Source organism: Heterocephalus glaber, unplaced genomic scaffold (genome assembly GCF_053883595.1).
Source record: "Heterocephalus glaber isolate CG9 unplaced genomic scaffold, H.glaber_assembly_v1.0 deba00000071, whole genome shotgun sequence".
Classification (NCBI taxonomy): Eukaryota; Metazoa; Chordata; class Mammalia; order Rodentia; family Bathyergidae; genus Heterocephalus; species Heterocephalus glaber.
This window is the reverse complement of record NW_028258137.1, coordinates 813,406-840,217: the sequence shown is the minus strand read 5'-3', so window position 1 is coordinate 840,217 and position 26,812 is coordinate 813,406. Positions and strand designations below refer to the sequence as shown.

General features: G+C 64.8%; 1 protein-coding gene across 2 annotated transcripts in view; it reads right to left on the bottom strand.

Moving 5' to 3' along the window:
• The window catches only part of Piezo1 (piezo type mechanosensitive ion channel component 1 (Er blood group)), a 50,228-nt gene that overhangs the window by 14,260 nt on the left and 9,156 nt on the right, over positions 1-26,812 (bottom strand). For both annotated transcript variants that reach the window (XM_087195556.1, XM_087195602.1), the window contains exons 2-21: positions 12,246-12,341; positions 8,123-8,245; positions 7,179-7,221; positions 6,984-7,104; positions 5,208-5,379; positions 4,890-5,103; positions 4,623-4,794; positions 4,424-4,531; positions 4,233-4,326; positions 3,638-3,738; positions 3,283-3,543; positions 2,711-2,822; positions 2,450-2,640; positions 2,125-2,273; positions 1,855-2,037; positions 1,526-1,650; positions 1,292-1,452; positions 1,015-1,191; positions 542-667; positions 267-467 (exon numbers count right to left, since the gene is read on the bottom strand). In XM_087195556.1, the coding sequence (XP_087051682.1) occupies positions 267-467; positions 542-667; positions 1,015-1,191; positions 1,292-1,452; positions 1,526-1,650; positions 1,855-2,037; positions 2,125-2,273; positions 2,450-2,640; positions 2,711-2,822; positions 3,283-3,543; positions 3,638-3,738; positions 4,233-4,326; positions 4,424-4,531; positions 4,623-4,794; positions 4,890-5,103; positions 5,208-5,379; positions 6,984-7,104; positions 7,179-7,221; positions 8,123-8,245; positions 12,246-12,341 (2,930 nt within the window). The remainder of the gene's footprint in view (positions 1-266; positions 468-541; positions 668-1,014; positions 1,192-1,291; positions 1,453-1,525; positions 1,651-1,854; positions 2,038-2,124; positions 2,274-2,449; positions 2,641-2,710; positions 2,823-3,282; positions 3,544-3,637; positions 3,739-4,232; positions 4,327-4,423; positions 4,532-4,622; positions 4,795-4,889; positions 5,104-5,207; positions 5,380-6,983; positions 7,105-7,178; positions 7,222-8,122; positions 8,246-12,245; positions 12,342-26,812) is intronic.

Genomic DNA, 26,812 nt, shown 5'->3' with positions numbered 1-26,812 from the left:
GGGGCCTCTGCACCGCCCCCTCCCCAGTACCCTGGGGGCCAGCACAGGCCGGAGACATCTCACCACACACGGGGAAAATGAGGCTCAGGGATGTGGGCTCCAGGGCAGTGGGACTCTAACCGCTGCTCCCCACTGCCCTGGGCACTGTAGCTGGGCTCGCTGTGGCCGCAGGCCCTGCTCAACCTAGACCTGCACCGGCCTGCCCCACAGCCTGAGGATGGGCCCTGGGCCCAGGTGGTGTGGGCCTAGCTCAGGCCCTGCCTTACCTCTAGCCCAAATTTGTAGAAGAAAAAGTTGACAAAGTACTTGAGGCAGCTGAGCAGGTCCTGGTCGAGCCGCTGGCGGGTGCCATCCGCACACACGGCCTGGGCAGGCAGCGGAGCGCGCTGGTGCTGCCGGCGGTAGTGCTCCTGCCGCCGATACACCATAGCCTCGAACACCAGCAGTAGGAGGATCTGCAGGTGGTTCTGGGAGGGGAGGGTCAGGGTCACAGGGGAGCCATCAGGGGCACCCCCAGACTGGCCACCTGGCCCCCACTCACCTGGATGTAACCCAGGTTGGGGAAGCCCTTCCGCACCCCGAACCAGTTGGCAGGGTCAACGGGGCCGCGGTACAGCAGTGACTGGCGGATCTCTGCCGCCTGGAGGTTGGTGCTGTTGGGCAGGGGCTGGGGGCAGGGCCAGGGATCAGCACCACTCCCAGGCCAGGCCCTGGCACGTAGGGGCAGGCTGCAGGCACAGGCCCATCCTGAGCCCACCCCAGAGCTGCCCACCCTGGGCCAGGGGCTGCCAGCCTCAGAACTGCCTCAGGGAAGGGACCCCCTGCCTGGAAGTGGGGCAGCACGGGCCAGGAGGGGTGTGCAGGGGAGGGGCCAGTGAAAGCTCCGCCGGGGGCTGCCTCAGGCCTCTCCCGCCCCTTCCACTGCTGGCGGCCGGTCCCCACACCAGGCCACATTCCACAAGGAGCAGCCAAGCCAGGACACAGTGGCACAACTGGGGAGGCCAGGCCACGCACCTCAGTGCAGTTGCTGGCATAGTCCTGCGGGTTGACGACCTTGAGCTGGTACAGCATCTTACACACAATGATGATGCAGGTCCACACGGTGGAGAGGCAGGAGGCCATGGGCCGGAAGCGCGGGTAGGGCAGGGCGAAGGCCCACAGGACCACCAGCAGCAGGTTCATCACTGACACCTGCGGGGTGGGGCAGCGGCATGGGGCGGGGCAGTGCCGCAGGGCCAGTGGGCTGCTGCAGGGGACATGAGGCTTCCCAGTGGCCGGGCCACAGGCTCACCTCCTTCAGGGCCACCCAGACGGTGTACAGAGCCACCAGCTTGAAGATGTGCAGCTCCAGCAGGCGGCGCACAAACACCTGCACGCGGGTCAGGACGTCCGACAAGCCGGCAGCCAGCTCCAGCAGCCGCTCGGCCACTAGGCCCCACTTGCTGGCTGCACCTGTGAGGTGGGGCTCGGTGAGGAGCCCTCACCATCTCAGGGCCCAGTGCCTCTCAGATGGGCCACCCCTCACCTTCAGGGACCTGTGTGGCCTGGCAGGGGCCATTGGTGTGCAGCTCCTCCTCCTCCTCCTCCTCCTCCTCCTCCTCCTCCTCCTCGGGCTGCTGCAGCAGGGGTGCCTCACTCACGGTGTCCTGCCTGCAGAGCCGAGTCACTGGAAGGCGCCACCTCCCCCCGGGTCCCCTCACTGTGCTGCTGCAGCCCAGGCCAGGTGCTCCTGCCCCTCCCCGTCACTCCCAGCCCACAGGTGTGTGAAGACACCCATACCTACGGCCTTGGCCCCACCGAATGCCCCAGATGTGGCCCTTCTGGGTCCACCAGCAGGAAGTGGGCTGCAGGCACCTGTGAGCCCAGCGGGGGCGCCGGGCACTGGGCGGGGACACGTGTTCCAGGTCAGTGAGCTGCATGAAGGGCTGGTGGAAGTAGTGCAGCTGCAGGATGCAGGCGAGCAGGAAGAAGCCAGGGATGAGGATGCTGGAGAAGAGCTCCGACACGCTGAACTGCTCCAGGCCCAGGTCCCCCAGCCTGGGTGGGTGGGCAGGTGTCAGCATCCTGCGGCAGGCAGCTGCACAGGGTGGGCACAGGGAGCCCAAGCCCGGCCCCTCCACTCACTGCTCATCCGTGAAGCCTGTGAGGTTGCGCCAGTAGGCAGGGAAGTCTTGGAACTGGAAGGTATAGACAGCGATGAGCACCAGCATGGTGTAGGCCACCACAAACCACCAGAAGGCCTTGAGCAGCTTCCGCCACAGGCTGTAGTAGACCTGCAAGTGCAAGAAGACTAGTGAGCCCCGCCCACCAAGTCCTAAGCCCCGCCCACCAGGTCCCACCCCCAGAAGTGAGCCCCGCCCTCTGGGGCCCACAGTGCTCAGCACCGGGCCTTACCAAGCCCCTGCGGCATGGAGCCCGCCCACACGCGGAGACCCGCCCCACCCCACACCTGGAAGAGAGTGAGGCACAGCAGGAAGAGGAACATGTAGACGATCTTGTAGACCACCAGGCGGCCGGCGAAGCTGACCACAATGAACATGCCGGCGCACACGTAGATCCAGTACTTGGCATAGATGCCGGTGACCAGCTCCCCCAGGCTCCGGAGTAGAGTCTGCGTCTGCGCGTGCGTGGGCTCTGTGGCTGGCGGGAGGGGTCCGCAGTCTCAGGGCGAGGCGTCCCGGGTGGGGCCTCCCATGGAACCGCTGCTCACCTGCATCTGCCACGGCCACCTCCAGCAGCGCCGCAGGCGCCTGGGTCTTCCTCAGCAGCTTCTCCTTCACGAAGCGGCGAAGCAGCAGCCAGAAGGTCAGGGTGTAGAGCAGCTGCAGGGTGCAGGCGTCAGCAGGCGCAGGAGGCAGGATGGCCACCACATGTGTGTCACACGTCACACGCAGGCACCCATCCGTGTCTACACGCCCACACCTGCATGGTCTCACATGCCAGGCTCACGTGTTTGCACACACACGCACGCTCACTGGCACCCACAGGCTCACATCCAGAAGGAGACACAGTGACCCACGGCCCCGGAAGACCTGGCACAGGGACACGGTGACCCAACCTGACAACACGCGTCTCGGAGACCCAGGGGGCCCATGGGGTGTGCCGGGGCTGGGTCGGGCCGGCCCTGGACACACAGCGTCAGTCATTCAGTCAACAAACTCTGGATGGGGTCTGGGTGATTGCTAGACACAGTGCCCTCTCTGAGTCCCCGCCCGGTGAGCAGTGGACAAGGAATCATCATCCTGTGGGTTGTTGGGCAGCCCCACCCCGCACGGGGCTCACCATGGTGCCGAGGTCCAGGCAGGGGTAGCGAGTGTGCTCCAGCCCCAGCTGGCGCAGGCTGACGGGGCCCAGGGTGGTGGGCAGCTCAGGCCGCAGGTCCATGGCCCACACATAGCGCAGGCAGCAGAGCGCCAACCCGTACAGCAGGATGCAGGGTGCACACAAGATGGCCAGCTGGTGGCGGCTGCGCACCGTCCAGATGAGGCAGGCCCACAGCAGCAGCACGAAGGTCAGCCAGCTGTGGTAGGTGATGCTCCAAACCTGTGTGGCGGGGTGGTGGGCAGGCAGGTTGCACGGCCACCAGGGCCGAGGTGGACTGGGCTCTCCTCCCCGCCCCCCCGGCCCCAAACCTCACCATCATGGCAATGAGGGCACACACATAGCTCTGGTCCATGATGAGGTGGCCCAGGCCGTGCAATGGGGAATTCTCTCTTGGCTCAGCCAGCCTGGGACTCACTGAGGGCGGGGCAGCAGTCAGCTCCCTCAGGGACACCCTGAGTCCCTCCCCACACCAGCGCTGAAGTGCAGACAGGGGCCAGAGCAGGAGCAGGGCCTGTCCCAACGTGTCGTGGGCCTGGTCTTGACTCCCAAGCCCCCTGAAGGATGGGGTGCAGACCCCCCAGCCTCCTCCTGCTGTGCCAGCGACTCTGCCTCTCAGAAATTACACCTGACCAAGGCTCAGAGTGAAAAGAGAAGCCACACGACAGTGCTGCCGCCCATGTGAAGTGCCCAGGACACACCCTCCCAGGACACAGCGGCTGCCTGGACCCCTGCCACCTGCAGCCACCCTCAAGTCTCAGGGTCAGCACCGCCTGGCCCAGAGGAGCCTGCAGGCTGCACTCAGGACCTCATGGCCAGCAGGGGGCAGCCTTGCCCTTGCCCACAGGCTGTGACAGGATCCTGGAGTATGGGGTGGTGTGTGCCCCAGGCGCCTGCCACCTGCTACTTACAGGGACTCTGCCGGCTGGGGCTCTGGCTGGTCAGGTCGTGCACGATGCAGTTCTCAGCCTCGGTGTCAGGCCCCGTGAACGTGGGGATCATGTGCTGCAGAGGGCACGTGGTGATCCACAGGCTGGCGGCTCCCTAGGCCCTGCTCACCCGGGTACCTGGTGGCCTCCCCGTCCTGGCTGCCCCTGCTCACCTGTGTGGCCTCCCCATCCTGGGTGGCCCTGTCTGGGCCCCGGGGCCCCTGCTCCAGCTGGTCCAGCTCCAGCTCGGACCCCTCATCTGCCCTAGCCGCTTCCTTTCTCTGTGGAAAGCAGAGCGGCAGGCTCAGCCACACACCAGCCCTGGCCCAGCTCCCCACCGAGTCAGCCAGAGCTGGTGGACACTGGGCTCACCTGGCCCACAGGCCTCCGCTGCCGGAGCTTCAGGAGGGAGATGAGTGTGTAATAGAGCAGCAGCAGGACGCCTGGGCTCACGTACACCGGCCAGTCGTGGCTGGTGTTGAGGACCAGCGTGTGGGGGCTGGAGCAGTTGGTGGGGCCCATGAAGTCCTTGAGACCGAACACCCTACCGGGAGAGAGCCTGTCACTGGCCACCTGCCCTGGGTTCAGAGACAAGCCCCGGCCAGGTGGGCAGGACCAGGGGAGTGCAGAAGCCCTCACCTGGCCCAGACACTGGCAGGTGGGAGCGCAGCCTGGACAAAGGGTGTCTGGTAGCAGTAGAGGCAGATGAGATGGCCGGCACCAAAGCAGCCCACCACGACACAGAGGGTACTGAAGCCCAGAGGGCTGATGGGGAAGTGGCAGGCCCACCAGGTGCAGATGCCCAGGAAGACCAGCAGGTAGACACTGGAGAAGGCTGAGGGGTGGGCGATGCCTGCGGGCGGGACAGGGGGTCGCCGGGTCACACCTGCTCACTGTGGAGTTCCAAGAACTGTCCCCTCCCGCTGCACAGCACTCAGCACTCCCCACCCTGGGTACCTGCCAGCGCCAGGAGCATGACAGCCAGGGTCCGCCCCGCGGCCACCAGCAGCCAGTGCGCCGTGACCCAGAAGCGGGAACTCAGCCATGTCCTGGGCTTGGGGGCCAGCTCGGGGACTTCCTGCAGCCCCGCTGGGGGCCTGGTGTCCGAGTCCCTCTCGGCGTCATCCTGCTGAGGCAGAGCCGGATCCAGATGGGCAGCGGTACGGAAGCCTCTGCCCTGGCTCCACCACCTGGGGCTTCCCTTTCCCCTGCCCCCAGCCAGGCACAGGGACCCCGACTGCCGTGCAGGCTGCCGCAGACCCTTCTAGTGATGCCCAGATCTGCCTGGAGCTCCTGCCCGGAGCAGCTGGCTCCAGAGAGGGACCACAGGAAGGAGAGGGAACAGCGGCCACCGGCCACCTTCAGACCACCCCCAGGGCCGCAGGGCCCCTCTGGGCTGGGGCTCTGGAGAGTGCACAGCAGGCACAGGCCTCCCGGGGCCCTGCCCTTCCCCACCCCAAAGGACTGGGCCTGCTGGGGTGCTGCCCTCCCTGGCCTCCAGAGGGACAGTTGGAGGAGTGCTTGCCTGGGGCTGGGGACCTGCCTCCCCCAGCCCTGACAGATGGCTTCCCGGCAAGGGGCTTTTCCCAGGCCCCAGAAAGCCAGGGTGGAGTGGAAAGAGCACACACTGTCGTCAGAGGCCCTGGCTCTGGCCAGCTGCTGGCAGCCTGCGTGCCCAGCTGTGTTCCACAAACAGCTGAGGTGGTACTCATGCCCAGGCTGAGAGCTTGGGATCTGAGGCCGGACGCCTGGGCCCCGCCCCAGCTCCCATGGTCTCATGCTGTGCAGCCTAGGCAGGTCCCTTAACCTCTCTGAGTCTGTGTCCTGTCTGGGAAGTGGGGATTGGACACTGTATAGGAAAGGTGAACCAGACAGCCTGGCCCTCACAGGTCAGTCCTGTGGAGGCTGGGAAGTCCTAGGAGGTGCCGAGGACCTGAGCCCAGAGGCAGGGCACGGGGTGGGAGGCTGGGCCAGGTAAGCAGGCCAACCAGCCCAAGCCTTCCCTTACAGCCACACAGAGCTGCAGGTGGCCTGGGCACGTCCCTGTCAGACTCGAGTGTGGCCCACAGAGCCCAGCCATAGCCGCTGCCACAGGCAGCCAGGGGCGCTCACTCGCCACAGGGAGGGCTGTGGGTGACCATGGTGGGCACGGGAGCCTGGCCTACTGTGTGGCCACACGAGTCCTTCCCTCTCTGGGCTCCTTTGGAAGCCGGACCTGTGCCCAGCCGTTGTCAGCCACTGATGAATGGGCACTGGGCTGCAGCCCAGCACCCTTGGGCAGGGAGCGAACACACCGGGCACCTGGGTGTCCTAAGTCCCAGCCGGGCCCTGGACCTGGCTCTTGGCAGGGGCCAGGCCGGGTGTGGAGGGAGCTGGACATGCCAGGGGCTTCACGAGAGCTGGCAGGGAAGATCCCGGAGCCCAGGGGCCTTGCAGGGGCCTGAGCCTCTACAGCCCCCACCCCCCAAGGACGCAGTCCTGCGGGTCTCTCGGGCCATGCCACGCAGTCCTCCTGCCGCACGGCCCCAAAGGCCCCCCAGGCCGGGTCCTGGGTCCAGAGCCTGGCAGGGTTCGCTCTTGAGTGGACAGGACCTTGTGCTGGGAGGGCCCGGGCAGGGGACCCTGGCCACTCTTCTCCCGTGACCCCTCTCTGTAACCCACTAAGAAGTCAAAGTAGAAAGAAGCAGACAGTCCAGGATGGCCTGGGCCGCCCCGGGCAGGCGCTCCCCTCACCGGCTCCTGAGCACTCCTCCTTCGGCGCCCACACAGGCCAAGGCAGATGGACGACACCACCAGAACGCCCAGGTCAGGGGCCACCAGGCGGATGGTGTTGGGGATGTCCTTCAGGTCCAGCCTGCCGGGGACCAAGGAGGCACAGTGAGCATGGGGCCCGGGCTGGCCCTGGGGACGGGGCGGGCTGGGTCTTACCTTGTGACCCCAATGTGTCGAGAGACGGTCTCCCAGGGGCCACCTGTAGACAGAGCAAGGGGGCCAGGTCAGGAGGGTGACACAGCAGGAAGCCCTAGGGCGCAGGGCTCTGGGACCCATCTCAGGGGCACTTGAAAAGTAGAGGCCTGTCTCTACTGACAGGGAACCAGGCCTTAAGCCGGACATGGCGGCGCACTCCTGTGATCCCAGCACCTGGGAGGCTGAGGCAGCAGGATGGCCATGAGTTCAAGGCCAGCCTGGGCTCCATAGCAAGACCCTGTCTGCAAAAAAAAACCAAAACAAAGCCCAGAATGTAACTCAGCGGTGCAGCACCTTCTTGGCAAGCGCAGGGCCCCTAGTTCGATTCTCGGTACAAAAAATAACAAAACTCAAAACAAAACAAAAAAAGGAACTGAGGCCTGACGCCCTGTTGGCCCAGCACGGCGGCTTGGAGCCAGACAGGGTCTCAGGATGGCAGCCGTCTGTGCTGCTGGGGACAGGAAGGAGTAGACCCCAGTCTCAGCTGTGGCCGACCGGGGTCCAGCCTTGTCAGGATGACGGCCCCCGGGTGACGGGCAGCTCTTGGTGCCAGCTGGGGGACAGGTGCCCCAGCTCCAGGCACTGCCAGGGAAAGGGTGTGGGGCACCCAGGGCCCAGGCACCTCCCAGCTGTGTGGCTCAGGCAGAGGACGGTGCAGACTGGGGGACACTGCGAAGACCCGGCTGCTCCATGCTGGCTCTGCCCAGCCCAGCCTGTGGCCAAGTCATTGCTGGAAGATGTCCCCAGGACCACCTGGGCTGGACAGAAATCCTGGCTGGGTGCTGGGGCCTGGCCCTGTCAGGCAGTGCCTGCGCAGGGCGGGGCATCCCGGGGTCCCCGGTCAGCTGTGGACACTCCCGCCCCCCAGGCCAGGTCCCCAGGCGCCCTGCCCTCCAGCAACTCACAGTTGGGCCCCAGAAGCTGGTCCAGGCTGGGCACGGTGTGCAGGATTATCTGAAAGGCCAAGTGTGCCACCAGGAAGAGCAGGCTGAGGCTCAGCAGGGCGCGCAGGAGGCGGATCGCATGCCCTGCTGCAGAACGGGCAGGTGAGGCGGAGTGCAGACCCCCAGGGCACTGCCCAGCAATGGGGCCACCCGCTACGGCCTGAGACCCACGGCCACGGGGACATGGAGTTGGAGCAGGCAGGGGGCACTGACAGTCCTCACCCGTGCCGCAGCCCTGGGGGTGCTGTCACCTCCCCGACACAGAAGAGGACATGGCCAGAGCAGAGGAGCAGCTGGCCCAAGGTCACACAGCGAGGGGCCAGCAGGGCCTGCCCACCAGGCCTGGGCAAGGGCAGGAAGGAAAGGACCCTGGGCTTTGGAGATGCAGCAGAGATTTGTCCCTGCCGGGCCACTGTAAGAGGGAACCAGAAGTAACACTATGGCAAGCTGGCAGCTAGGCCCTGTGGGGGGCCCCCGGGGAGCAGGGTCGGTTCTCTCTCCAGGAAAGGGGGTGAGCAGCGTAGGGGTGGGAGCTGTGGGGCTGAGATGGGCCCGAGCCTGGGAGCACAGAGCCCGACGCACAGGACTGTGGCCCTGCTGGTGTCTGGCATGACCAAGAACCGGGCAGGTCTCGTTCTGCTCATCAGGTCACAGGGAGTGGGGGCTGGGAGCCGGCCACAGAGCCACAGGGCCACGGAGCCTGGCGGGCGCAGCCGTGCCTGGCCAGACCTGTCCTCACTACTGGGGTGCCTAGCTTGGCTTTGCCCCTGCAGCCACACTTCCTGGACTTGGCCCACCGCAGGGAGGCCCTCGGCTGATGGGCTGCCCTCGCCTCTGCTCCTGTGCGCAATGGCAGCTCATGCGGGCCAGGGGCCAGGGGCCAGGTACTCAGCCCCTCGCTGGCAGTCGGCGCGACCCCAGCCCAGCCAACTCCAAGGATGAGGACTGTAGACCCTGGGGACAGATGGGTGCCACTGCCCACCCAGCAGGGTCACAGCAGGGTCTGCTTTTTGCTGTTTCTGGGGCACAGTTTGCTGAACCCAACTGGAATCACCCTCAAGGCCCTGGGGCTGCCTGGCAGTTGGCACCGCCCGCTCTCCTGCAGATCCCACCTGCCACGGCTCTGCCACGAGCCCATCGGTCAGGGGTCTCCCTGTTGCTGCCCACCCCCGGCTGGGCCCCAGGCTCTGAAGGGACAGCCTGGCCCCGGGGAGCCCTGGCACCTAGGGCCGTGCAGTTCCAGAGCCTGGTCGGGCTGGCATGAGACTCTGCCAACCTCCATGGGGTGAAGGCTGCAGCTGGTGGTCACCTGGGGAGCTGGAAGCAGGGTCCCTGGGGACTAGAGTCACCTGGGTGCTGGGCAGAGGTGCCATTAGCAGAGGAGGGCACTGGCTGCCTCTCCCCTGGGGACCTGAGTGGACTGTCTGTTGCCTGCGAGCTGCAGGGCCCTCACCGTGCCAGCACAGGGAGGACCTGGCGGGGCTGGGTAGCCCCACAGAGGTGGGCACGTGGGGCTGGCACAGGCTGCACGAGTGGCACTCACTGCAGAGTATGGGGAGTCTGGGCAGGGGCACAGGAAGAAGGGCAGAGTAGAGAGGGTCAGGGTAGGACCCAGCGCAGTGGACACATCAGGCAGGGAGGGCGCATCCACCACTCAGGCCCCTCCCTCCCTCCAGCCACCCCGAAGTCCAGGCTGGGTCTTGCACAGCCTGGGCCCCTCCCAGCGCACAGGGCCCGCGTGTCCTGACAAGGGAGCAGGGGAGGCCGTGCTGGACGAGCCCTGCTGACTGCGCCCAGCACCCTTTGTTCCACGCCGCCGCCACCCGGCCTCTGGGCCCTGGCCTTGGCTCCCTGCTCACTACCTGGGTAGGGACTGTGGAGGGACTGTCCACGGGGAGGGGGCTGTCCAGTCCCACCCAGGGCCAGCACACCCCTTCCCGTCCACAGCAGGAAAGGGGCGGGCCCCTGAGGGATGAGCAGCCCTGTGGGCCCCTGCAGGAAACAAGAAGCAAGCTGGAGCGGGGCCCTCCTGCTCCCTGTGGAGTAGCTGACCCCGAGTCCCCCAAACTGCTGCTCAGCCCACACAGGCTCAAGGCCGACTGCTGCCCTCTCCTGGCTGCATTTGCCCCTCCCAGCCCTCCCTCTTCTGCCTGTCTCCCGCTGGCCCTGAGGAGCCTTCCCCGCCCCGATGCCCACCAGCCCTGCCCTCCTGACTCCTTGGAGCTCCCAGTGCCCACCCCTCGAGGGGCTCACACATCAAGGTGGGGCCAGCCAGGGGCCCCATCATCCTAGCAGAGAGGGAGAGGTGTCCGTGCCGCTGAAGCACCCCTCAGGGAGAAGGTACACGCAGGGGAAGGGGACTGGCGGGGCCCAAGGCAAAGCTCTTGCCAGAGGCTCACCCGGTGGCCCCTCAGGCCTGAAGCTGGGGTGCATGGTGTCCCCGGGGACTGCAGGGTGGGCGGGGCCTTTGCTCCCAGGCCTGGGACACAGGCTGTCACCCAGGCGGCTGGGGATCTGTGCCCAGCACCCACCCACAGCCAGGCACCAACGAGCTTGGTCCTGGAGGGTGGGGGAGTTCTTCAGGGAGCAGGAAAGGTGAGAGGGGGCTTCCCTCCACCCTGAAAGATGAGCAGGTGGCAGGGAGCCGGACCCATGGGCCTGTGGCCATCTAAGGGCCCATGCCAGCTCCCCCCACAGCCAGGGGTCGAGCTACCGCCTACGTGGAGCCACCGGGCACCATCAGACCTTCCACTGGGCAGTGCCAAAGCCAGCAGCTGCACGGGCCGCAGTCCACAGGGTGCCGCACATGGCCAGGCCTCACAGTTTCCTCTCTCTGCCTGGAAAAACCGGGCAGTGTCTGTCCCTGAAGGGCCTCTGAGCAGGACAGATGGGCAGACAGAGGGTCAGGCAGCCATCTCCCACTGCCACCCTCCTCTACCTGGCCAGGACCCACACTCCCCACATGGGATGGGGGACACCCAGGGGTTTGAGGCCCCAACATCCACAGGCTGATGGCTTCCTGCTGGGCTGGGCCTCGGCCCTGCACACCCCAGCCACATGTCCTGGGGGTCCTTTCCTGGGTCCCAGTGGCTCCAGCACTTGCTTGAGCCAAGCCCAACAAAATCCCCTCACTGTTCCCAGAACCCCAGAAGGCTACCCACACCCTGAGGCCAGTGCTGGTTCCAAAGCCTCTGAGCTGGGAGGGCAGGGCCTCCGCATGAGGCCGGGAGGGTGCCTGTCTTCCCCACTCAGTGATGGGTCCGAGGCATCTCCGGCCCAATCTCCGGGCCCCATGGGCCTCTGATGGGCTTAGGGTGCAGTGGGCTGAGGCTGCCCACAGCCTCACAGAAGGAGCACACATTCCAGGGGACAGCAGCCGGCCCTTACCGGTTCTGTGGGACAGGCCCAGGCGCCGAGGACAGTGAGAGCCCCCAGCAGCCAGCAGCCGAGACAAGGAAACCAGTCCCAGAGCCTCCCGAGTGCGGCCCTGCCCACCCTAGCCGCTAAGGTCCAACTCCAGGACCAGTGGGAGTCACATGACCAGTCAGTCACAGCAGCACCTCCTGGGAGCACGGGGCAGCCTCAGGGGCAACCTGGAGCACTGGCGGTCTCTGGAAGGCACAAAACAGACGCTGGCTACCGAAGCACAGGTGACCAGAGGCCAGGGTCCTCTCCAGAAGTTCTGCCCTTGCTGCCGTGGCCAGTCAACCTGACCGTGCCTCTCCCCACCCCACATGAGGAGCCTGGAGGGCGGCAGCCTGTCCACGCCCAAGCCCACAGGGAGGAGGCCGTGACCCTTGCTGCCACCAGGATGTGGCCATAGCCCCGCGCGCCTCCCACCCTGTGGGCTTGGCACACAGAGGAATAAGATGCTTCCCGCCCGGGGATGGGACACTGGGCCTGCACACTCACTGTGGCTCCTCAGGGCCGTTGGTGAGGTTGAGGCCCCAGGCACGACCCTTCCTGTCCCTGCACACAGCCCGGGAATGACAGGAAGGATTCAGAAACAGCTGAGTCTCCGGCAAGAAAGGAAACCGAGTCTTGGTGTATGTGCTCCTCCCCCAAGTGCCCCACGCCCCCTTACCTCGCACGCTGTGCCTCGCGGGGCCAGGTAGCCATGGCAGGAGCAGCAGGAGCAGCAGGTAGACCAGCGAGAGTGCGTTCACGCGCAGCAGGGCGGCTGCGGGGAGATGGGTGCTCAGCTCACTCTGGTCCTCCCAGCCCCTGTGGGGTGCACGGACAGAGGCCACATCTCTGTCGCTGGGCACCACTGCTCCCCACCGTGGCCCCTAACGTGGCTAGGGTGCATCTGCGCCCTCCTGTCATGTGGCCGGGAAGGCACTGTGCTCCCAAGGACGGTGCCTGGCATGTGACTCATTTTCCTAACTTGCTTTCTACTCTGTTTTCTTTAACTTTTCGAGTCAGGGTCTTGCTAGTTTCCACAGCAGCCTTGAACTTGCTACGTAGCTCAGATTGGCCTTGAACCCTCCCTCCTCGTGGTTCAGACTCCCAAGAGCAGAGATGACAGGTCTATGCTGCTGTGCCCAGCTGGTCTACTCCGATCAGCGCTCAGCCCATTGGCGTTTTGGCTCTCGGTCCCAGGAACTCCGCCGGGGGAGCCGTGCCACACAGTGCAGGGGCCCTACCTGCCCCTCACAGGTCACCCCGCTCCCTCCCAGGAGTGACTTGACTGATCCAGCTCTCGTCCCAGAGGAACGAGGCCCACTCAGCTTTCCTGGGGTCCAGGGGAGACCACATGCTCCCACCTCTGTGCCCTCTACGCCCCAGGTGCAGCAGCCTCAGGAGCCCTGCCCAGGGAGGCAGAGCCCCATGCCCTCCTGGACACCGACCCGTGGCTCCGCCTGTGCCCAGCAGAGGTGCCGCTGCCCTTCTGGGTCCACTGAGAGGGCTGGACCCAGAGGGGGTCCCCCCTGGGGTTGTTCCTGTCATGCTCTGCCTCACGTACCCCACGTTCGAGGACCACTGCCCTGCTGAGGCTCTGGCGTTAGCCAGCCAGACTCAAGGACAGAGCCGTCCCAGGATGATCCTTCTGGAGGGAGGGGACAGGACAGGGCAGGGTGTTTTCAGAGCCAGGCCAGGCGGGTCTCCTCTGGGAACAGGGCCAGAGCGGCAGTGCAGGCCTGGGGGAGAGGCTGTGCAGATGGACGCCGACTGGGTAGGGCTTGCCCAACGCAGGGTCCCTAGGCCTCTGGTGGCCAGAGTCACAGCAAGACAGTGTCCTCACTGCTCCAGAGAGCAGAGGGTACTGCCCGGCGCCTGCCCGCTGCCCCAAAGGCTGCCCAGGAGCTACACCCGTTGGCTGGAATTCCTCAAATCTAAGGTTCTCCGCAATTACACATTTTCATAACAAAAAATCAATCTGCTGAGCCCAAGGGGCAGGAGGGAAGTGCATTTGTAAGAAGCCTTCCACACACCCTGGCTCTCCAGAGCTGCACTCCAGTCTCCCAGCCGCTGCCTCCCACCAGGGCCAGCCCAGCCCCATTCCTGCTGCTCAGCACCTGACCCTCGTGCCATCCCGGTGAGGGCTTCTGCAGCCAGGCGATGGCCACTATGCACGGGGCCAAGAGACTTCTTCCCAAGGACCAGCGCTGCAGGCCCCTCGGAGGCGACACTTGGGGGAGTCACACTCTGCCGGGAGCCCATGACACGGAGCAGTCACAGAGAGCACGAGTGTGACCAAAAGGCTACAGCTGGCCTCCCAGCAGCCCGGCACTGGAGGCTCCCAGGGCAGACACAGGCCTGGGTGCAGGGACAGGCTCATCTCCCAGTCGGCCCAATCCAGAGATGGGAGCTGCGAGGGACCGAGTTCCTGTTCAGGAAGGTGGAAAAGCCCTGGAACGGATGGCAGTGGCTGCACAGCAGTGAAAACGCATGTGAGCCACTGAACTGCACCCTTGAAGGTGGGCCAAATGGCGGCTCGTGGATTCGGTTACAAAGCTGGAGACGAGAACGGACGGCCCCTGAAGCTGAGAAGGGCTCAGAAACTGGATGGGCAGCTGTGGGCCGGGGCCGGTCTGAGCTGTCCGTGGATGACAATAGGTGGGTGAGGTTGGGGGGCAGCTGGAGGCCCCGTCTCCGTGACCTGATCCCAACCTGGCCAAGCAGGAGCGAAGGAGCCTTCCAGGAGCTCTGCCAGAAGTAGGAAACCCGCAGTGGGGCCACTGCCCGCCCTGGGGGCTCCTCCTTGGTGTCCAGGCCCCTGGGGGCATCACTGGCACCCCGGGATTCCACCTTTCATCCTTCCCTTCACTCGGTCCACAAAGGACAGGCCACACAGGCAGTGAGACAGGAACACCACAACCCGGCAGGGTGCGCCCTGCCCACAGTGAGGAAACTGAGCCCCCACTGGGGTCCAGCTTGGCAGGGGCCCCGAGTGTGCTAGAATCAGCCCGCCAGCCCCCCCCAGAGCACCCGGGCCACAGGCACGGCTGGGCACTGGGCTGGCCCTGGCCAGCCTCCCCGGCTCCATTTCCTACCACCCACTCTGCCAGGAGGCTGGCACGGGGCAGGTGGGCAGCGTCCGGACAGCATCAGACTCCAGCCCAGGGGACACACTGGGAAGGCTGAGCCCTGGCTCAGCCCCAGCCGGGGGACAGGACAGGGGCTGCAGGGTCTCGTTTCCACCTACCAGACCCGTCAACAGCCTCAGGGGTGGAGGACAGGGTGGGAAGCAGGCCGCGGGGCCCGGCGACCTCAGGCCAGCACAGGGTGAAGGCAGAGTGGCCGATGCTCGTGTCCCTGACCCTGACCCCGAGGGGCCATAGGCCGAGCAGTGTGTGGCCGGGACACTGGCCTGGGTGACACTGGTCTAAGCACATCCTTGTGACCCCACTGAGGGGCTGGAGGCCACGGGTGCTGGAAGGGGGAGGCCACGGCAGAGAGGGAAGAGATCCTGCTGGAGGACGGTGGGGACGAAGTGCGGAGGAGGCACCAAGCTGGCTGTCCTCCCAGGGCCACACGGCTATGACCTCACCGAAAAGCCTTTCCTGAGCCTGGGACAACAGCTGGGCTGGGCAGGAAGGGCGACCGGCTGCACGCAGCCCTCCTGGGCAGGACCCTAGCAGCCGGAGACTGAGGATGGCAGCACCCGCTCAGAGGTGGAGAATCGGAAGCACTGGCACAGCTCCCCCGGGGTGCGAGACCCAGGCAGGGCTGGCATCTAAGAGCTCCCAGATGGGTCAGAAAGGGAGGACAGGACAGCTGGCCCCCCGGGCCTCAGGCCACAGGCGGGAGGGCTGGTCAGCATCAGCAGAACCCTGAGGGGCCTGACCAGCCCCGGTGAGGGGGGTGCAGTGTTCCAGAGCTGTGGGCACCGGAGCTGAGGAGCAGGAGGCCTCCGTCCAAGGCAGAGCGAGGCCGCTCAGGACCCGGCCATGGAATCTGCCGGCACCCACCAGGGCTGGGATCTGCGCCCCTACTGCGTCCAGGCCTCGGGTTTGCTCTGATCCGGCCCAGGCCAGTCCGCCAAGGAAGGGCTTGGCATTGCATGCTTTCTGCTCACGGTGAAATCATGTGCCCTTGCTTTTCATTCTTGGAAGAAGAACCGATTATTTGGTGATGGGAAAAGCAGGACAGAGAAGGGCTCTGGGGGCCTCCACCTGCGTCTGGCCTCTGTCCCTGCCTGGGCTCCCTGGCGCTGCCCTGGAAGTTGGACATCAGCCGGTGTCCTCCAGTGCATGGGGCCTGCCTCAGGCATCTTCGGGGCTCGGCTGCTGCAGACCCTCCCCGCCCTGACTGAGGGCATCGCTCCCCGCACAGTGTCCCCACGGCATCCCCATGCTGCTGCCGGCCTCGACGCTCAGGCCCCAGGCGGAAGCAGCGGCACGGAGGCGGTAGCCTGGGCTCCAGCGCCCCAACCTGCCCCCCATCCTGGACTCCGGCCCCTGACAGCTCTGCGCTGGCACCCTGGGCACTCCAGCTGTGCTGACCCTGTGGCAGGGATGTGAGGTTGCAGCGCCTCGGCCTGGCCTGGTCTCATGCCGACCCTGTGTGGGTGCCCTGCCTGCCAAGCCCCTCCTGCCGGGGGCTGACCCTCCCCACGGTGCTCTCTGCTCTGTGCCCCTGCACACAGGTGGCTGCCCCTCGCGGAGGAGGAGGGGTTTGCACACCTTGGTCCCGAGACTCATCCTCGGCTGTGAAGTGCCCCAGTGCCCTGGTGAACCGCACACGGGGAGAGGCCGGCGGGTTTCAAACAATGCTTTGCTAACTTTCTTCACATCAGAAACAAATTTTAATTGTTTTGTGCCCATCCTAGCACCACACCTACAGGACCGCCACTGTGCCCTTGGCCGCTGGCCTCCCCGAAGGACAGACTGCAGGCTGGCGTAGGTCGCGCTCGGGCGGAGGGCCTGCCCCGTCCGTGTCTGCTGTGTGCAGAGCTGGCTGAGGCCGCTGCGGGCTCCTTGGCTCTGTTTCACTGCTCCAGGGCGCCAAAGGGATGCTGAAAATGTTATCACAGCCGGGGGTGAGCACTTCCAGGCCCGGCTCCCTACACGGTCACCGTCCACAGCTGGGACTGTTCTTTGCCCTATTAGTAAAGAACTATCAGACACCAGAGTTTAAGAGCTGCAGTGGAAAATGTGCAACAGAAACAACACTGAAAACCTGGCAGTTTGTACCGGTCAAAACTCCTCGAAGACACACAGAGGCTGCCATAGTTTTATTTAATTGGTAAGGCACTGAGACAGAATTCTGAAAGCATTACTAAGTACACGTATTATAAAATCAATACTATCAACAGAGGATGAAACCGGAAATATTTTGGGTCACAGTAAAAGCTTTTCCCAAGAATAATTTTAGAGTTTGATGTACATTATTCTGTATATAAAAAGGAAATTATTTTTTTTGTTGTTTGTTTGGTGTTTTTTTGGTACCAGGGATCAAACTCAAGACCTTGCGCTTGCGAGGCAGGCGGCAGCAGAACAACTGAGCTAAATCCCTGGCCCTGTTGTTGCTGTTTTTTGAGACAGGGTCCTGCTGTTAGTTCAGGCTGACCTTGAACTGTGTAGCTCAGGCTGGCTTTCAGCTTTCAGTGATCCTCCTGCCTCAGCCTCCCAAATGCTGGGATCACAGGTGTGTAGCACCAGGCTTGGCAGGAAACTCTTACTCTAAGTAGAGTTCTAAAGATAAGGTTGCTTAGGTGTGTGGTGCAGGCCTGTGATCCCAGGGCTCTAGAAGATGGAGCAGGAGGATCACAAGTTCAACCCCAGCCCAGGGAATTTATGGATGTAGTAAGATCCTGTCTCAAAATAAAAAATAACAAAGGGCTGGGGATGTAGCGCAGTATGAAGGCCCTGGGTTTAACCCTCAGTACTCAAATAAAAACAAAAACAAAACACCTTTTTAGCCTATTTTTGTAACATGTATAGTAAAATAGAATATATTTTAGTAAAAAAAAAAAAAAAAGCCATAAACCCCAGACTTTTTTCTTTTTTGGTACCAGGGATGGAACTCGGGTCCTTGTACTTGCGAGGCAGGCGGTGGAACCACTGAGCTAAGTCCCCAGCCCAACGCCACAGCATTTGAAGATGCCCCATGCCGTGCCACCCTGGGTGCCCTGGAGAAACGCCAGGCCTGGATTCACAAGATGGGGTCCAGACCTGCGGCCCAGAGCAGCACACACGGGAACAGCCCTGTGTGCAGCATGGCGTGCGGGCCCCCCCTGAGTTACTGCCTCTGGGTCAGGCCCTGGGCCCACCACTGTCCAGCTGACCATGGTGGAGACCACGCTTGTCCCCAGAGGCTCGGCCACTATGCGAGAGTCACAGGTGCCCCCACCGGTGATTGCCACAGTCACACCTGGGCCTGGTACACGGGTCACAAGAAAGCAAAGATTCCTTGTGTGGAAAAATTAAAAATAAAACTGAAACAAGCAGGGCGCAGTGGGACGTGCCCATCATTGCAGTTACTCAGGAGGCTGAGTCGGGAGGATCACAAGTTCCAGGCCAGCCTGGGCCATCTAGATAGACCCTATCTCAAGATAAAAAGTAAGAAAGGGCTGGGGCTGGGGCACAGGGCCCTACTCAGTCCCCAGGACCAGGGCGGGGGCCGCCGGGCTGACGTCGGAGCAGCCAGGGCAGCGCAGGCCCAGCCCCTCCCCCACATTTCCCTTTCCTACAAGGTCTGTGTTTTCACAGCGACTGGAGTTGTTCAAAAGAACAAAGAGGGGAAGAAATAGCAGGGTGGCAGTGGCGATGGCAGGCCACATCGCAGGAGGGGACAAGGGACACAAGTCATGTGCCTCCTAGAGAGGCAGGCCCAGCCCCGGGCAGGCCCGTGGCCCGTGGCAGAATCCTGCCTCCTGCTGCCCTGGCCACTACATGCAGCGCCAGGTGGGGTGCGGGGACAGCGACAGGGGAACCAGTGCCCGGTGACAGCTGCCAGCCCAGGGGTCCTGGCCCCGCCCGGCCCCTCTGCCTCCCGAGTCTGCTCCAGCCCCAGCGCTCCCTGCCTTATTTGGCTTGGCCAGAGCCATAAACACTGCACTTGGGAGGAGGTGGGGGAAGGGGGCGTGGCACGGGGCATCCCGGGGCCTGGTGCTCCCTGTTCTCAAAGGAGGCCACACCGGCTCCCCCAGAAGGCAGGGCCTGAAACCGAACCGGGCCCGACTGGAGGTGGCAGTGAGGGCTGCACAGCCTGGCCTGGGGACGAAGCGGCCTGGGCCGGGGTGGGGCCATCCTGCCACCTCTGAGAGTGCCCCGCCCTGCCACCCTGACACCTGGGGATGCTGGAGCCCCTGTGCGGCCCCTCTCGTGGGGTCCCAGTGCCCTTGGTGACCCGAGCACTGGCACAGCTGTGGTCTTGGAGTAGACCCGCTGGGCCCTGTGTGCCGCTCCCTGCCCCGCCAGGCGCCAGGGACGGGGAGGGGCGGGGTGACTGTGCCCGCGCAGGGGCCGTGCTCTTGGAACGCTTTGCGGTTGGCAGAACTCCGAACGCCTCAGAGACCTCTTGTTCCACAGAGGAGAAAACCAGGGCCGTGGGAGAAAGTCAACAATGGGATGGTGGCCCAAGGAGGGGCCGTGGTGTGTGGCAGTGGCCTGGGGCCAGCAGAGGGGCTGAGCGGGAGCTGCCCCACCTCCCAGCAAGGAACAGTGCGTTACCTACTTGGGGCCCTGCCAGGCAGCCCCGGGCTCAGGGCCCTGCGGGAGCATTTAATTAGCAGTGGTGTCCAGGAAACGCGGTTTCATGGCTCATCTGGCGTGCACGGGGAGGTCACGACAACCTGGCTCCTGGCCTCGCCTGGGCACCATGAGCCACAGCAAGAGGCCACAGCTGAGGGGGCCTGGCCACAGAGGGACCCGAGGAGGACACAGAGCACCCATGTGGGCCCCAGAGAGCAGGGCTCACCTGGCCACCATCTCTGCGCTGTCTTGGGAAGTGGGGGAGGCAGAGGCCAGGGGGAGCCCCTGCAGGGCCCAATCCCAGTGCTGAAAGGGGACCCCTCCCTCGTGGCCACTGGAGCCCAGGGCCCAGGCCTCCCCACGAGCGCAGCTGAAGTAGGGACCCCTGGGTTTTGCTGCTGAGAGACACTGGTGACATCAGCCACCATGGGGGCCAGGAGCCCCACTCGGGGTGTGCAGTGGACACCCTCAGCCTCCCGGCAGGTCAACCCTGTCCACTGCCCCCACCTCGGCCTGAAAGCCCAGACCCCCTGCATGTGGCAGGGAAGGTCCCCACTGAGCTGCTAACTCTGCATGGGGACAGGGTTGACCTGTGAGCAGCATCATGGGCAGCAGAGCCAGGACCAAGCAGCTGCGCAAAAGGGGGTGGGATCCTACTGCACCTTTGTCAGATGGGGAAACTGAAGCACAATGGGCCCAGCTGCTGGGGACATCATAGCTCCCAGTGTCGTCCAAAAAAGGGGCAAGTGCAGCGCTGCCTGGGACGGAGCTGACCCAGCCTGGGCAGGAAGAAAAGGCCACCGGCAGCGCCAGGGTGGGCCCTTCCTGGGTACCCGAGGCCCTGGGTCAGCCCAAGCCTGACACAGCCTGGCAGCAGCAGGGTGGGGAGCAGCCCAGACACTGACGGGGTGTGGGCGGGGACGGAGGACACCCGGATCTCCAGGTCATGATTCAGCCTCTCCCGGTGCCCAGCTGTCGAGCCGGCAGCTGGCAGCCAGAGCTACCACAGGGGGCAGCCATGTCCTGGTGGGCAGGGCCCCTCGGGATCAGTGTGCCAAGGTGGGGCTGGCGCGAGCCCTGCTGCCCCACTGGGCCCTGGGCAAGCAGCTGGGCCATAACAAGACAGAGATAACGGGTTGGCGGTGTCCTGGCCGCAAGCGTCACCACGGGCCGCTCAAGGTCCGGCTCAGGAGGCAGTGCAGCCGGATCCCCACGAGGCGGCACAGGTGACTGACCACAGTGGACAGCACATTCCAGGGCCTCCCGGCCTACGAGAGGTCTGGTGCTGAGCTTCAGGTAGAGTTGCCCTGGGCCTGCAGCCCGCCCCGGATTCCGGGCTAAGGGAGGGCAGAGTTCCGGGGGCAGCCCCTCTGGGCCACCCAGGCACGGAGCAGCTTGCAACCTGGTGCAGCACTGGGGGAGACATGGGAAGAGCAATGAAGCCACTGCCCAGGGTCCCCCGGGGGCACAGCCTTGCGCCTCAAGACCCCCGTCCCCAGGCTGCACCCCCACAGCAGGACCCCACAGGGACCCAGGCCACACACCAGCCCCCACACAGGTGACTCTGCCTGGGGGCCCTGCTCATCCGGACCCCTCCCGCGCCAGGCCGGGAGGCCACGGAAGAAGGACCCAGAGCTCTACCTCAGGGTGCTGGGCTGCGGGTCGGGACAGGTGAGATCCACCACACACCCTCAAATGACAGACACAGTTGCTTCTAACTATCCATGGATGACCAGGCCCAGGACCCACGGACACCAAAGCCTGTGCATATTCAAGCCCTTCATTCGCCCACAGTCCCAGAACTCCAGGAGGCTGAGGCAGGAGGATAGGAGAATGAAAGTTCTAGCCCAGCCAGGCAACTTAGTGAGACCCTGTGTCAAAATGAAAAATAATAAAGGCCTTGGGTTCAATCCCCAGTCTCACACACACACACACACACACACACACACACACACACACACACACACAAACTCCTTCTGAAGGGCCGGGGATGTAGCTCAGTGGCACCACGCCTGCCTTGCAAGCACAAGGTCCTGACTTCGATTCAAGGCACCAAAAAACAAAAAAAGCGGAGCACAGATACACGTGTCCCGGTGCACTGAAGTCACCTGGATGGTTCAGTGTCAGTGTCGTACAAACAGTGGCTGCACCGTATTGTTCAACCTATGAGCGCTGAGAGGTCCAGGGAATGGTGCCAAGAGACAGACAGGATGGGGACCCGGGGCAGCACAGGTGCAGCAACACGTCGTGTCCTGTCACTGGGGCGGATTCAGTGTGGTGCTTGGAGCTCAGCCATCTGTGACCTGCTCTGTCGAGCAAATCTGGTTCAATCCAGAGGCAGGGCCAGTGGACGCAGATTGGGGGGAGTGCCCAGGCAGCTGTGGTGATGAGGCAGGGACCGCGCTGGGAGTCCAGTCCTGCCCTGCAGTGGACAGCGAGCCGGGCGCCCCAGAAACACAATGGGTGTCAGGCGAGGGGTCCAGGGTGCTGTGGCTGGTGGCAGAGTACAGGCCTGGGGACTCCAGCAGGGCAGCATCAGAGGCAAAGGCCCAGGGCTGAGCCCAAGACTCGGGGAGACCATGTCCTCTTGGGCACACACACACGTGACCTTGGAAACGTCCCCACTCTGTGGAGCGGTCCTCAAAGCGGGTTCCCAGGCATACCACGGGCCTCCCCAGGAAGCCAGCACTGCAGCCCGGGTGGCAGGCAGTCCGGGTCTCAGTGCCCTAGGCTCCTGTACCTCCAACAGAGAACCAGACCTCGAAGGCTCCTGTGGAAGAAGCAGGTGGTTGGTGGAGGGCTGGCGTCAGCCCAACCTGCCTGGACACACGACCTCACTCCATGCTCACGCTGCTAGGCTGCCGCCTCTGCTGGCACCCACAGAGAGGTGTGGGGAGCCTGCTGCTCCCACCCAAGAGCCCAGGCTGCTTCCCAAACACCGATGCCGCCTGGGGCCCCAGCTGCCCCAGTCCCGGCAGCTCTAGGCTGCCCCCCAGGCTGTGGTGACTCAGAGCCCCGCCCGGTGACTCAGGCTCCAGGTCGTCCAGGCAGCCCCAGGCCCGCTCAGGCCTCTGTGGCATCTGGACAGGAATGCTACCTGGCCACCTGGGAAGGGCCGGCGGGTGGGACATCTCAGTCAAGGGCACCCATGCAGTCTCTGGGGTTCGGCAGGAGACAACTGAGCTCAGCCCTGAGCTATGCCTCGGCTGTCCCTTGGGGTGACATGGGCAGTTTAGGGGCTCCACCACTCTCTAGGGACGGCATACACAGGGGCCGCTGGGGCTGGGGACCCCACATTCTCTGTGCCATCAGGGTGCCAGGTTTGAGCTGAGCCTGAGCCAAGAGGAGTGACAGGGACACACGAAGTCCAGGGCTTCAGGGCCAACCCTGGGCAGCCCAAGATCGTCCTGGCCGGCTGGGGCCCACTCCCTGTCCACTCAGCCTGCTGCAGTGCCCCAGGCTGCTCAGAACCAATCTCGATGCCAGCGTGGGGGACTCTTTAGATGGGATTAACTCAAACTGCAGCGGGAGGACCCGGAGCAAGAGGGACCCCCAGTGCCCGCCACTGCCCCTGGCACCAGGACTCGGAGGCATCGTGGATGTGCGCTGTGTCCGGCCCAGGCTGCCTGCTGGGTGCAACACCTCAGCTCCCGACCACAGGAGCCCCTTCCTTAAAGCCAGCGGACAGACGATGGACGCAGACGGACACAGACAGTGGACCCCCAGGGTGGGGCCCCGGCAGCACTGCCAGCTGGCCTGCTTTGAGCCCTGTCCGTGCCCCCCCTGCACGCAGAGGCTGCTGGGATCAGCTGTGTGGCTGCGGGTGTGGTGGCCATGGAAATTCAACATGCTCGTGAAGCGGCCAGGGAAAAACCAACACGGGCACTTGTAGCACGGCTGCCTGGGGACAGCGACCTCCGAAGACGAAGACGCCAGCAGCCCATCACTCCTCCCTTTGTTTCCGAGTCTCGAGGCGCAGCAGGTGGGGGCAGTGCTGACACCCAGCCCGTGGCCCGGGCTCCGGGTGTCTTGCGCTTTACCCAGCGGACTCGACTGGTTCAAGCCGGTGCCTGCTCACCCCTCACCTTCCTCCCCAAAGAGAAGAGCCTCTGGGAAGCAGCCATTGTGCCCTGGAATCTTATCCGGGGGCATCGCCAAGTGCGCTCGGGCCTGCACGGTGGGGTGTCTGGGGTGGAATGCTCAAGAACACCCTGTAAGTGTGGCCGCCTGGGCCAGGGCCGGGCCCGGGCAGGGGTTCGGTGGGGCTCCGAGACTCTGACGGGGAGCCGCGAGCACCAGAGACTCGAGAGACCCGTGGCTGTCCTGCTGACACGGGGCCCAGCAGCCACCCGAAGCCCACGCCCTCCCAAGTCCCGGCACCCGGCCATCGGCAGGACAAGCGCGGTCACCCTCGGCCGCCCAGGGGGAAGGACGGTGCTGGGGACAACAGCGCGCACAGGCCAGGGCCACTCAGCCAGGAGCGGAGCCCACTCAGGATGGAGAGCAACAGAGGAAGGAAGGAGGGGACTCCACCCAGCCCCCCAGGCCCTCCCAGGGGCACCCACTGCCCACAGGACAAAGCCCACGCCCCAGTGCGCCCTGCGCCCCCAGTGCTGCCTGGCACCTGAGAGCAGGACTTAGGCAGCTGCAGCCCCCACACAATGGCTCTCGGCCCCCCGGACCCAGGCCTGGGCCTGTAACGCCCGCAGCCTGCAGGACATCACACCTCCAGGCCAGCGCTGCCACAGACCTGCAGCCCCTCCGGGGGACGTGTGGGCCCCAGTTCCTGGTCCCCTGGGTGTGCTGGGATGGCCTGTTCCTCAAGGCCTAGGCAGGGGCCAGGCTCCGGCTCTGCCTGGCACAGCCTGGCGGTGCCTGCCCCCCCCACTCTGCCTCCTGGCGGCAGTGTCTCCTCCAGGGCTCGCTGGCTCCGTGATGTAACGAACTCCCGGCCAGAGAACCGACAGATTAAGTAGCCACTTAAGAGCGGAGAGCAGGCGGGGACAGGGACCATCCTGCCCAGGGCTGTGTCCAGTTCCTGGAAACGAGCAAGCGAGATGGCCGGGCTGCTCTCTCACCCACCACATCCTGTTTTTATGGAAAACTAATCTAATTCCTCACAGTGGAGTGCGACGCAGGCAGCTCCGGGTCCCCAGAGCCACATGGTGGCCCCTGCAGCAGGGGTGGACCCGTGCACCCCTTCCGGGCAGCAGGGGTGGGCTGGCTCTTAGCCGACACCCTCCCGAAGCTCCGCCAGACCCTGCCACACGGCCTCGGAGGCCTGCGTCACCGTGCAGGCGGCATGAGCTTTCTGGGCCTCAGTCTCCTCATCTGTGCGGTGGGGACACCACTACCACGTACCCCGAGGCCGCCGGGAGAGCCCACTTGGCGCTGTGGGCGGAGGCCACGGCAGTTCTCACCGCTGTCTCGGTGATGTGAACACAGGCTTTGCACAGTGGCACAGGCCTGTCACCCTGCACTCTGGGAGGCTGAGGCAGGAGGATGCCAGGTTCGCACCCTGCTTGGGCAACCTAGGGACTTAGCAAGATCCTGTCTCAAAACGAAAAAGAGCAAAGGCCCTGTGCTCAACTCCGGTACAGGGGAAGGACATGGAGACAGTCCTCACTCAGTGTCCCCGGCGGCCTGTGACTGAGTCGCTGAGCGGCAATGGACAGTTCTAGGACAGACTCCAGCCCTTCCGCACTGTGCTGGGCCCCGAGACCCTCCAGGAGGCCCGAGATCCTGGGGACCAGGCTGCCCGCGCTCTCTGGGCATACTGGACTGAACCAAGGTTCCGGGATGGCCACAACAGGAAACAGGTGAGGGCCAGTGAGCTCGGGGATGAGCAGGTCCCCTGGGCCGCGCAGGCAGGGCGGAGGGGCTGCTCCCTGGGAGCTGTGGGCGGAGACCGTGGGCGCCTGGGGTCCCCAGCACTGGCTGGCAGACTCTGCGTGGCTGAGGCTCTCAGGCCTCTGCAGGGGCTCAAACCCCGAGGCCAGGCCCCTTGGTGAGGGGCTGATTCCCCCAGGCGGCCCCCACAGGGCAGAGACACCAACCATGCCCACCACCCTCCTGAGCAAGGGGCCGGTGGTGGCCTGGGGAAGGCACGGGTGTTTGGGCCAGAGACCCCATCCCTGCGCTCCTTGGTGGCCAGCCAGGCTGCCTGGGGAGGTGGCGTCTGAGCTGAGCAAGTGGAGGCCCCCAGTTTGCCAGATCACTGACCCTGGTACCCTGAGATTCCGGCACAGTGGACAGGGCTCAGGGGCGCCCAGGCACGCTGTCCCTTGCACCACTCGAGGCTTTGACCACTCGAGATGCAGCCAGTGCCACTGTCCCACCTGGGGGGAGCACGGGCGGGAACAGAAGCTGGGCGTCTTGGAGTCACGGCCGTCCAGCCCCTGCATCCCCAGGGTGAGCCGCCGCAGGCCTAGAGTCAGGGGTGACTACAGCTGGGCTTGTGTTGAGCTGGGCCCTGTGGGGACCGTCACCCCGGGCTCCTGGCGGGTCATCCCCGAAAGCAGCAGGAAGGGCAGGGCAGGTGCCCACAGCACAGGTCAAGAAACGGGGGAGGGAAAGTCCCCACCTATGGAACAGTCAGCGCTAGACATCTGCCTGCTGGGCGCCAGCAGGGAGCCAGATGCACTTTTAAAGAGGAAGGTTCAGGGCTCAGAGAGGCAGCACAACTTGCCCAGGGGGGCCCAGCAGCAGAGCCAGCAGGAAGCTCAGAGGAGAGATGTGAAAACCAGAAGCTAGACCCAGGAGCTGCCTCACCCTTGGGCTGCCCAGCCCGGGAAGGGGCTGGGGGCGCAGCCATGTGAACCCCAGGTCTCAGCCTCCATCTCCAGAGTCCCGGGCAGCACCACCGCCCTGCGCTCAGGACGCCCAAGGGCTTCCGAGCGGGTGAAACGTACCTCTCAGAGCACAGGTGCCCACGAACCGGGTGGGCCAGTGGCTGTCCACAGTGAGTGGCCAGGAATCGCCCCAGGGTTACACAGGTGCACGGAAGAGCCACACGTGGCTTCCCTGTCCCCAAGAGTCCCTGACCACTCTCCCTGGAACCAGCCATGGCCTCGCTTCGGCCACGACCCCCTCCCGCTGAGCCACCCCTCTGAGGGCAGGAGGGGACCACAGGGCAGGCAGGGAAGCGACCGTCTGGAGGCAGATGCAGGAGGGTTCCCCACTGCGCCCTTAGCCTGAGCCTGGCCTCGCCCAGTCCGGGCTGCCGAGCTCAAGAAAGGGACAGCGGGCCAGGAGAGGCCGGCTCTGGCTTGCCTGGCCTCCGGGGCCGGCAGGGCCACCTCAGCACTCTGCTCGCACGCTTGCTAGGCTCACGCTCTGGAAGGCATCGTTTGTCACAGGAGGAAACCGAGGCAGGAGGTCCTTGCAGAGGTCGCAGAGCAAACAGGTTGGCGCCCAGGCCCTTGCTCGCGAGGCGGGTGCCCTTCTGAGTTCCGCGTCCGTCCGGTCCTACTGCATGGCTCCCGAGGGCCACCACCCATCCCAGAGGCTC